Below are 12,021 nucleotides of genomic sequence, written 5' to 3' on the forward strand. Positions count from 1 at the left end.
ACACTGAAGAAGAAGAAAGAAGCGGATCTAGACAGTTGCTTCGCAACCCAAAGCAAGGAAAGGACCTTCAAAAGTAATCCCCCAGTCTGATGTGCTGAAAGAGGCTGTTGCTGCCTCTTTCCTCAGTCAATAATCATGGCGGGTCTCAAAGTTATTCAGTGGAATTGCCGCTTTCTACTTTCTTCCCTTCCAGATCTTGAACTACTTCTTCGTAAACATACTCCAGATATAGTTCTTTTGCAAGAAACGTGGCTCTCTCCACTTAAATCATTCTCAATGAAAAACTTCCGTGTTTTCAGAGTTGATCGCGTTACCGGCAGGGGCGGCGGGTTAGTAACTATGGTCTCTACCAAAATGTGTCACCGGGCCTCTATTTCGAACAAAATTATGCTCCCTGACTGCGAACTGTTGGCAGTCGACATCTCACTTCCACAGTGCGCGAAAGTTACTATCGCAAACGTCTACTTCCCTGTAGGCGTTCACAGGACCGACAGTTTGGGTAGCTTACTTAGCAGCGCAAGCGGTATAGTCATCGCAGGAGATTTTAATTCGCACCACAGTACCTGGGATAGCAGTTCAGACTCCTGCGGCCAGCTTCTTTGGTCATGGATGGCCACGCATGCAGTGCGCTGCTGCAATTCCGGAGCTGTCACCTTTATGCGAGGAGCTTATCGTTCAGTCATAGATTTAACATTAGTTACTCGTGGGGTTGGGGTGTCTGCATGGTCAACAGAGGACTCGGGTACATCTAGTGACCACTTTCCAATAACTTTTAACATTCTAACATCTCCCCTCAGAAAGAGTGGGGCGACAATGAAATTTGTAAATCACATTTCATACAAAAAATTAATGTCTGCCACACTTCCATCTATAGTTAGCTCGTGTCGAGCAGAGAGAGCTCAGCAGTCCATTTCCTTTCTGCAAGATGCTGCTGAGCATTCTGTATTCTCTGTGTGCACCTCAGTCCCTGACAGACAGCCGTCTCCATGGTGGACGGAGGAGTGTGAGAAGGCTTATCGTCGTCGCAAAGCTGCCTGGAAAAGCCTTTCCTATAATCAGAGCCCAGCTAATTGGATAAATTATAAGTTCTTCTCTGCCTCTTTCAAACGAACTGTCAAAAAAGCCAAAGAGGAATATAATCAAGATTTAAATACGTATCTGTCAAGTCCCAAGAATAGGAAGGCTCTGTATAGGTTCATGGCGCGCAATAAGAACTCTCTGACCGCCAACTGCACTAAGTCAATAGTGTTGTCTCCTCAGGAGGCTAAGCAAAACCTTGAACAAATCGCTCAGGGGCTGGCTTTGCGTTTTCAGATGCAGAAAACAGAACCTTTACACACACTCGCCCCAAGCTCGGACTATACTGAGGTTGATGTATCGGAGCTCCTACCAATTGTTTCTTCAATGCATTCTGCTGCCCCTGGATCTGATGGGGTTACTGTGGGTATGTTGAAGATTTTAGCGCAAGACTTCACCACTCATCTTCTAGATATCGTCAACGCGTCATTGGAAAACACGTGGATTCCTCAGAGTTGGAAGATTGCGAAAATAATTTTGCTTTTGAAGAATGCAGAGAACGGATTTCAATTAGACAATATACGGCCAATTGCTTTAACCTCAAATTTAGTCAAGTTGATCGAAAGAGTAGTACATTGTCGCCTCACAAACCATGTCAATGCCGTAAATGGCCTCAGCTCTGCGCAGATTGGCTTTCGTCGCGGCTGTTCCATTTGGACCGCGCATGTGGATCTAGAAAGCCGAATAAGACTTTCAATGCGCAAGAGGGAAGTTTCGGCCTTGGTGACACTTGATGTTGCTAAGGCTTATGACAGCGTGGAACACACGGTCCTTCTTAACAAACTTGCACAGCTACATCCACCGCACTACATTTATGCCTGGATTTGTGAATTTTTAAAAGACAGGATGTTCTTCTGTACAGACGGATCTTTCTGTTCTAATACCTATATCCAATCCAGAGGTGTGCCACAAGGATCTGTTCTGTCACCGCTGCTTTTTAACATATTGGTTCGAGACATTCCCATTCATCCCAACATTAGAGTGTTTGTATACGCAGACGACATAGCTTTTTTCGCCTCAGAAAAGAATATTCATGCTCTTTACCAGTCTTTGCAGGCATACCTGTTTGCTCTTGAAGATTGGTTGGACCAAATTAGTCTATCACTTAATGTCAGCAAGTGTGGCGTGCTGGTATTTCCTCCAGACACCCCTTTGTACATCTCGCTAGTCTACCGTTCCACCCCAATTCCGCAGGTGGAGTCGGTTAAATACCTAGGTGTAACTTACGACCCAAGTTTGGACTGGCGCCAGCATATTAAAAATAATGTTATTAAAGGCGAACGTGCTCTAGGCCGGCTGATACGGGTAGGCAATAAAAATTTTGGCATGCGTCGCGACACCTTACTTCTCCTCTATAAGGCTTATATGAGACCAATTCTGGAGTTCGGTTGCGTCTTGTTCTCTGGCAGCGCAAACTATAAGCTGCAGCCTTTAGCCTTACTGGAAAGGCGTGCCCTACGGCTATGCCTAGGGCTCCCAAGATCGTCTTCCAATGCTCTCCTTTATCTGGAAGCCCGTATTCCCGATCTGTATTCCCGCTTCCAACTACTCACAGTGCGTACTTTCCTCAGGTCCTTTGACCCGGCCCCCGGTGTTAATACTCCCATTTTCCTATCCCACCCACACCTGTTTTTCTCTTCTCATTGGCCACGTTATCAGCTCCCGCAAGTTAGGTTTACGCAGAACCTGTTGGCCCCGCTTCAGGTCGATCTGACCTCCTTGCAACGAGTTGCTGACATGCAGGCTGATCCCGTCTTCTATTACGACCATATCTTTCCGTCCCATGCAAAACATATGCCCGCAAACATCCTAAATGGTCTTCTGGCTGAGCATTTACAGCATTTTCCCCATCATGCTGTTCTCTCCACTGATGCTTCCGGGAGCTGTGAGAAGGCTGCAATTGGGATATATTCACAGGATCTGGATTTCAGCTATTCCGTTCGTATCCCGGATTACACTTCTGTATTCTTTGCAGAGTTTTTGGCACTTGGTTTGGCTCTTTTTAAAATTCCGTCGCATGTAGCACGGGTACTTATCCTTGCAGACTGCCTTTCAGTTTTAATCTCTCTCCAAACTTCCGGCTCCTCTCTATTGATGCGTTCCCTTAGGTTTTTTGTTCCGCGCACAGTAAAGGAGGTCCGCTTTGTCTGGGTACCTGGTCATTCGGGTATCTATTTCAACGAGGTGGCTGATTTATTGGCAAGGTCAGCTCTCACTGCCCCTGTAATATATCCCGTACCGCACCTTATTATGTTGGAGACCTCCCGTTTCCAGCGATTCCAGCATATATCAGCCAGCTTGGGCGATCCGTTGCTGAATACCGCGGACTTTCAACATTTAAAGTTCCCATGGAATGTCCGTTCATGTAGGACAAGGCGGTGTGAAGTGTCCATGACGCTTTTGCGATGCCGAATCCCCCACCTCAACTTGTACTTATGCAGATGCGGGTTCGCTACGACAAACCTTTGTAGCACATGCAGAGAAGTTGAAACAATTGACCATTATCTCCTCTCTTGCCGGCGGTTCGCATTTCAGAGAAAACAGTATTTGGAAATCCCTCTTTCGAGGTTAGGTCTCCCTTTGTCTCTACCCGTTCTGCTCTCGTTTGGTGCGAGCGCCACGGGTTTCTCGTTAAGCTCTATTTGCGGCTACCTTCATGATTACATCATTGCAACTGGTCGTTTACCCTGCTAAATCCATATAAAATTCCACCGAATGTCCAAAAAGCGTATTTTATTTGATTCCTGGAATATCTAATTTGTTTATTAATTAATTTTTAACAATTCATACATATTTTCTAAATTCAAAAATTCACTATTTTACTTCGCTTTTTTCCCACTTTTTTTTTTTTTTTTTTCCCCCCTTGGCATTCACCACCGTACCTTGGCCAATCCCCCCGCGTGGGTATGTGCCATTTTTATATGGTGAAGAAGAAGAAGAAGAAGAAGAAGATCGATCAGTTGTTCTCAGCGCCCGCGACCTCTGCTTGCCAAGGTGCCTGCAGTCCCCGGAGCTGAGAAGGAATATTCGCAGCAGCTGAAACAAATGGCCGCACCCAAGGCTGACCCGCTGCCTGAAACCGCTCAGCAGACGGCACAGAAACATCAGCTCACTGCGAAGAAAGCCAAGGCAGGCGCTGAACTGTACGTTTTCTCTCCACCCCAGAAGCAGGTTCCAACGTCTCCGCCATCGGCCAAGACAGCTGCTCCAGTCCCCAAGGACGCCGCCGCCGGCAAGGCACCGGTACCAAAAGCAAGGCCTTCGCAGCCCAAGGAACAGAGGGTGGTGTCTCCAGAAACTGCAGGTGCGGTTGGAGCCGACGTTGTCGTTCCGATACCCGAGCAGGCCCAGTCGCCAAAACGACCGATCGCTCCGGTCACGTTCCAGTCGCACACACAGGAGGAAGAGGCCAGGGTCCTCAACTACAGGCGCCTCAGCCACTTCCGTCACCGGCGCTACCACTCGCGAGGAAAATGCGAGATGGAAGCGCGCCACGGGGGTTCATCACTATGGAATCCGGAGTGCAAGATACCCACAAAGCAGCAGAGTGAAGTCGAGGGCGCCGTGAGTACTCAGCCCCTGGAGTTCATCCTCGAGAACTACGTGCGGCCTCCAGAAGGTCCGGTCGAGCCGGAGATGGGTGCAGTGAAGGTGATCTGCGTGGGGGCTGGTCTGGTCGTGATCATCCTAGCGATCGCAGCATGGGTGGTGGTGGCCGTCCGACGCGTCGATGGAAACACGACGCTGTCCGAAGAATACGACAATGAATTTGGTTTCGACAGCATTAGCAGCGATGCTTTCCTCCCAACCAACACTACGGTTCGTGGGAAAAGCGTTATTGTGGAGGACGATTACCTCGAAACATCAGAAGCCACTTGAAAAGTAACTATTGCGAATGACATTTCACCTTGAGGATGTGTCGGATTGCCATGTTTTATCAGTGAACTTCGATGACTCATGCCATCGCAGAAACACGAGTGCTTCCGAAGTGTTTCCATTCGACACTCTGTTTTTACAGAACCGCGAGGACATATCTGTAAACATGAAGCTTGTTTTGTATACAGTAAATGTTCGATATATGCACTTACACGAGACTTACACGAGACTTTCTTATTAAAAAACCACATCGCATCTCGTTGTGCAGAGTAGATGTAACAATCAAGTGCAATGCAGGTAAAAAAAATTGGTTTTGAGGAAATGAAAGGGGCTTACCTGTCTCACTTCTCAGTGGACACTTCAACTGCGCTGTAAGGGAAGGGAGGAGGTGCGAGTGAACGAATAAAGAAACAGATAAGCTGTAGTAGTAGGCGTACAAGTAGTTAGGGTTTATGAGGGTTTAAAGTCCCAAAGCTACTCAGACCATGAATGACGCCGTAGTGAAGGGTACCGGAAATTTCGACCACGTGGGATTTTTTAACGAGCTTTGCCTTAAGAGTACGACGCGATATTGTTAAAGGTTCTCTTCAGCGGTCTGAGGTCTTCTCTGCATACCACTTTGCAGACACGGACGCACAACTTTTTATAGCGCAGCTCTTAGGCGCCCGTCCCAGAGTTCTCTGACGCGTTCCGACGTCGTCGGCGTTGTCAGCATAACTCATTACCTGACAGGTGGCGTGTTGGCAGGTAGCAGCAGATAAAAACGCCGCCTGCCAAGGCGACAGCGGACAAATGAACAGCCGGAAGGTGGCTGCCGCGGGAAGGACCAGAAGGGTGGCTAGCAGCGCAACACGCCAACAGCCACCCGCGGCAAGTGGCGTGAAAATACGTGAAGAGACGCGCTCAGATTTCGGATTACCGACTATCGTAATCTTGTATTCATTTTTTTTCACCATCACATAACGCTAACGTACCCTTAAAAGTATAGTTCGATAGCATTAAAGATCTCTCCCGCGCAAGTGTTCTCTGTCGACTATGGTCTGCGTACATGACCACATATGCAGAATTGGTGATTCGGTACTTTACGTTTATACATCGCGGGGAATCCTGATACCGGTGCTGGCTCCGCGGTGCAGCGGTTAGGCGATGCGCCACTGCCTCGGCTGGGGGCTGTTTCAAACGCAGCCACTAGTGGGGACCCAACTCTCGCGATTAATCATCAATTTTACTCAACCTGTGACTGTGGGCAGTTTGCTCACAATCCGGTGGGCAGATTGTGAGGACGCCACAAGGTAACGCGGCTTAGTTGGAAAGTGCGCCACCGGCTTTTCTCGACAAGCCGCCGACCCCAGGGTTGCCGCTGAACGGTGGCCTTAAAGATATTGTGTAATAATGTTTATTGAGGCACACACACAAAAAAAATTTTGCTATTGTTCTTTACTGTGACCTTGTGAGGGAGCGGCATACTTACTTGCTCTTCCCTAGCTTGTATTGTTGAAGTATCTTTGTGTATGTTGTGTGCGGGCTATCCTAGTCTTCTTGTCGCGGGGGATCTGTTGGTGTTCCGGAGGGAAGAGCCCAGGCTGAGGCACGGGCGCACTCGTTCCCACTGATGTCCTGGTTACCCAGTACCTAGATCAGGTGTTTGCTGCCTGTTGGATTGCAAGTTTGTACCACCTTCAGTTTGCACCTCTTATTAAGTCTATTTACGATAAATGCCACCCGCTCGCTAATACTTTAGAATTCCTCTATGCTTCCTGCTATATCCTGTTTGATGAGGATTCCCGCACCTCCTTCTAGTCTACCCGCTAATACATGATAGCACAGCAAGCATGTGCCCTGCCTTTAGTACTGTATACGCCTCACGTGCCCTCCTAACCTCACTAAACCATATAACATTGCACTGCTCGAAGAGCACTGCTTGACTAGCTTCACTGGATAAGTTTATAAGGTTAAAGGTTGCTAGCTTCAGTTTCCAATGGCGGCCGGTCCTAAGCCAGAGATTCTTGGCACCATCCGCTGCTTCACAGGTCTGACCACAGCCTTCGTAAGCGGTTACGCAGCCGATGAGGACTGAGGGCGGAGGGTTAATTGGTTTATTCTACGCGTCTAAATGCTGCGCGCCTACCACGAAGGTCTATGCGTCGTCATCCTCCCATGATGACCAGATCGTCGAAAGATTCTTTGAAGACGTGCAATAGGCAACGAGCAAAGTAAAAACACAGTAGACTGTACGACAAGGTAGGCCAAGGTAGGCAAGAAGCAGGCTGGAGACCAGGCATAGGCGACTACGGCATAGGCTCTAGGAATGGCAGGGAGGAGTTATTAGTAAGGCTCGCAGTAAGACATTATTTACTCATTATTAACGCCTTTTTCCGAAAACGAGAGGACAGGAAATGGACGTCGAAGAGCCTGAGTGGTGGGGCTAAAACTGAAATAGACTTCTTACTATGCGCTCACCCTGGTATCACGTCGGATGTGGATGTCTTCGGAAAGGTGAGTTGTAGCAACCACAGGATGGTAAGGTCTCGCATTAGCCTAAACTGCAAGAAGGAATGGAATAAACTAATGAAGCGGAAGTCAATTAACAAGTTAGGTGTAAGAGAGAAGGAGAGTAATTTAGGATGCCGTTGCAGAACTGATATTCGCCTTGAATTGCGGGCAACGTCCCTAATGTTCTGCAATGAACGATAATTTCACAGCTATCATTACGGAGTGCGCAGTAGAAGTTGGTGGTAGATGGTTCGAGAGGATACCGGCAAGCTCTCCCGCGCAAGTACTTCTCTGTCGACTATGTTCTGCGTACATGACCACATATGCAGAATTGGTCATTCGGTGGTAGATGGTTCGAGAGGATACCGGCAAGCTCTTCCACGCAAGTACTTCTGTCGACTATGTTCTGCGTACATGACCACATATACAGAATTGGTCATTCGGTACTTTACGTTTATACAGCACGGGGAGCATCTAACCCCAGAGATATAATAGCTCTGGCAGAGTTATCATAATTAATTAATAAGCGCAAGGTAAGCTCAATATGGAGAGATTCGTAGATGCTGCAAAGAACGAAAGTATACTAAAAGCGATGAAGAGGAAACTATTGGTGCAAAAAAAATCAGGTGTATGCGTTAAGAGACAATGAGGGCAATATCATTAGCAATATGGATGAGATTATTAAAGTAGCCGAAGTGTTCTACACAAATCTATGCATTATTTAATGTAATTAGAACGTAAATGAGAGAGGCAGTAACGCATATCAATGTACATTCCGCCAGTAACAAAAAAGGAAGTACAGAAATACTTAGGAACAATGCAAATGGGGAAAGCAGCTGGTGAGGATCAGGTAACAATAGATCTATTGAGGGATGGTAGAAAGATTGTGCTTGAAACACTAGCCACCCTATATACGCAATTAAGCAATGCCTGGTGATCTCCAGCGTACCAGCAGCTTGGAAAAACGCTAACATAAACCTAATACATAAGAATCTTAATTCATTCCAAGAGAAAAGAGACGTAGCAGCAGGTGGCAGAAAGTTAGGGGGACGGATTGGATTAAGAATTTTGGGATATAGGTTGGCTGCAGCTGCCAAGGACAGGGTTAATTTGAGAGATACAGGAGAGGCTTTTTCCCTGCAGGGGGTGCAGCCAGTCTGAAGAATTTCCGCTACCTGTTGGGCTATTCATCCTCTTGCGCAATTTCTGGCTGTTTGCGAGTCCGAGAGTGTGTAGAGGGAATCGTCTTCGGCGGCTGTTGTTGCAATGACCACTTCCTAAGCGATCGTTGGATTGGTGTTTTTCATCACTTCGCGTTTGTTGTCTTCAGTTGCTCGTTGAGGACTGCGATGGTGGTGATTTTGTGAACTGGTTCTCCTGCGCATGCTTATATAAACCTTCCCCCTTGGTGATGTGAATCACCCTAAGGCCATGTTTGCCGCTGTTTTAGAATTTTTTGGAATTTAGTTCCAGAACTTCACTCGTAGGTATGGCTCTGAGATATGTACTCCTCAAAATGAACGAGACGTCACCGACATGCGCCACTGGCATCGGTCAGGAAAGGACAACTCTAGCTTCGACGACACTGACTGGACGGCTGTATGTATTCATAGCGTTTTGCACATAAACTGTTTCGTTTATAATTTATGGCGGCGATTTTTTCTACTAACTGAGAGCTCTTTCCATACACGTCATTAGCAGTGACAAAAGCGCAGCTATTACGCAGCTTGAAAAATCTAGCGCACCAAGATTAGGCTTAATGCTCAAGGTAATGCGCGTAGCGGAAGAAACTCCTTCCCGTTGGCGACGATCAAGCTTTCGTTTTGAAACGTTTACTGCTCTAATTCCATGTTCTACTTGTACATTGCAACTGCGGGCATCCATGGGCAGCTCAGGAAATAGGGCACATGCGCTAAAACGGATTTCCAAATAAGCAGCACTATCTCTCAGAGAATGCTATGTTTTTCCGGCAGGAAGCCGTTGAGATGACCCATTTCCGCCCACGTGCGAGTTATGCCCTCTTTTCCATGGCATCTGCGTGTTCGGGCTGATTTTCAACCACTGCCTGCAAGCGGAAACCTGTACAGCTATATTCTCCACGTCCCTTGAGTAAGCGGAAAGCCTCGGCACGAAGGCATTTCCGGGGCTTGGTCGAGGATTGTCAGTATGTCGAACGGAGACCACTCTGAGACTAAGGCACCAACGCTGTCGGAGAAAATGGAGGGTGAAAGGAATGAAAAAACGCCCGCTGCCGTGAGTAATGAGTATTCCTTTCCATGGAGTAATAGCCCTAGTAGCATTGTATGTACTTACAAAGTGTCACTGACATCATCACTCAAGACTACGTGATCTCCTTCTAACCACTTAAGTGAGTTTGGCCGCATTCCCTCCCTGCTCGAAAAGAAGGCCATCATTGTCATATAGTCATCCACGTAACTAGGCGGTGTGTGGAACCAGCAGCGTGCTGAGATGGTAGGTAAAGGTATGAGCAGCCGATTAGTCATTTTTCGCTCAGACAGAGGGCGAGAAGTCTGAAAGTTTTTCTTCGCAACTCGCTTAATGGAAAACCTTGTTTTGCGTTGCATATAGTTAAGCAAACAAACGCGCCTTACTCAGTCCATCCTCTATAACGTCACCTGGTGGAGTTTCCTGGTTGTCTTTCTATACATTTTCACACTAACTTCATAACTTTCAAAACATTTTAACAATAGCAACTGCAGCTTATCGGAAGGAATACCCATATAATGCGCTGAGTAAAACAGCTGTCGCATTGCTATGGAGACTTGAATCTGCATCACAAACATCGCTTTAATATCAGAATAAAAAAAACAGCCTAGCACCTGTATAAGAGTTTTTATAAAGTGTAAAAACACCAGGCTATATAACTCACCCTACAACCTTCAATTTTCTGCGATCGTTTTTAGCTTTCTTCAAAGAACAAAAATAGCATTTCTTCGTTGATTTAGTTAGCTGACTCGAGCATAAGGGGAGAGGTGAAAGTGGGTATTGCCCAATATAATAAATTAATACATGAAAATTCTTTGAACCAAAGCTCCCTACATCACCATCGGGGTTTAAACTTGGTAGCAGCTACAAATTTAAATAGTTAGTTATAACTATCACTACTGCTCTTTTCTAAGTAAATAAGTTCCAATCCAAACGAAAAAGCAAGATGTAAGCACCATAATATTTGAAGCAAAAAAGAAGAGAAAGGCGAGCCAATTAAGCATTGCGCGAAAGACAAACCCTGAGCCCTACTGAGCGGTAAACATCCAGAACCTTCTCTAGCAAGAGCGCATGCCTTTGTTTTCTACATGCAGGTCTCGAAGGCTAGAGCTGCTTTTGAAGACGTTCATCACGTGATTGAAGGGCTTTACCTCAACAAGGTCTTTAAAGCTGAGGCACTGCGATCTGCCATTTCCTACGAGCCGGAGGAAGGCGATGTTTTCATTGCCAGCTACCCGAAGTGCGGAACCACATGGCTTCAGCACATTGTCTTAAACATCCTCTTCGCCGGGAAATCGACGCCACATGAACTGGAAGAAATCAGAAAGAGCAGTTACCTGGAGTTCATAGGTGCAGAAGGGGCCCGAAAACTACATCGGCCGACGCCCATCAAGACCCACTTGCCGTATTTCAAGCTACCTTACCCGGCAAAAGCGAAGTACATATACGTAACCAGGAACCCGTACGACTGCTGCGTGTCCTATTACTATCATCTCCGAGCTATGCCCTGGCACCGTTTCGCGGAAGGCACGTTCGACGAGCTTTTGGATATGTTCGTCGAGGGCAAAGTAGACTACGGCGACTACTTTGACCACCTGCTCTCCTGGTACGAACACCGGGATGCTCCTAATGTGCTTTTCCTCACCTACGAGGAACTGAAGAAGAACACGAGGGCTTGGGTCTTAAGTATAGCAGATTTTGTCGGAAAACAGGAATACGGTGACCGACTAAGGGAGAACCCGGGAAATCTTGAGGTGGTGCTAAGTAGGATAAGTTTAGAAACTATGAAAAAATTATCATTTAGTCTCGGAGCATCTACTGACGATTCCAACAGGAAGCGGGAAGGCTGCGCAAATGACTCTTCACAGGTGCTACGAAGTACGCAGGTGAAAATTTCACCACATCGAAACAGCGACGAAGGTCCACTGGTGGGAGACCTAGTCCGGAAAGGTGTAGTAGGAGACTGGAGGAGCCACTTCTCTCCGGAAAAAATAGCGAGAATGAAGGATAGGATCGCGCGCAAGACTCAAGGCAGCGACGTTATGAAATTGTGGAATGACGTCCACCTTCCTTGAACATTAGAATTTATCGTTACAACGGCAGGTTCTCTGTAAAAACAGCTAGTATATGACAAAATCGCCAGCGCAATAAAAGATGCTGCGTAAACTGCAATTTGCGGTCGTTGTCTTTTAATGAAAAACACACTGGCCTGTAAAGAATCATGAGTTTCGGTTGCTGTTTCAGTTTCTCCTCTCCGTGCTGCCACTATCTCGATGTATAAGCGCATGTGTGTTGTTGTTATAAAATTTAGCTTTGTCTGGAACCACTACAGCCTCCCATTACTTTCTT

General features: G+C 46.8%; 1 protein-coding gene across 1 annotated transcript; it reads left to right on the plus strand.

Moving 5' to 3' along the window:
- The first annotated feature begins 9,567 nt into the window (after nucleotides 1-9,567).
- On the plus strand, nucleotides 9,568-11,747 carry LOC149342296 (sulfotransferase ssu-1-like). The gene is made up of 2 exons (XM_089542143.1): nucleotides 9,568-9,699; nucleotides 10,767-11,747. Exons 1-2 carry the CDS (start codon nucleotides 9,613-9,615, stop codon nucleotides 11,745-11,747), a joined length of 1,068 nt encoding a protein of 355 aa, XP_089398269.1. The 5' UTR covers nucleotides 9,568-9,612.
- The last annotated feature ends 274 nt before the right edge of the window (nucleotides 11,748-12,021 follow it).

The sequence above is a fragment of the Amblyomma mixtum genome, chromosome 5 (assembly GCF_055824585.1).
Source record: "Amblyomma mixtum isolate Tamu chromosome 5, ASM5582458v1, whole genome shotgun sequence".
In the NCBI taxonomy this organism is placed as follows: domain Eukaryota; kingdom Metazoa; phylum Arthropoda; class Arachnida; order Ixodida; family Ixodidae; genus Amblyomma; species Amblyomma mixtum.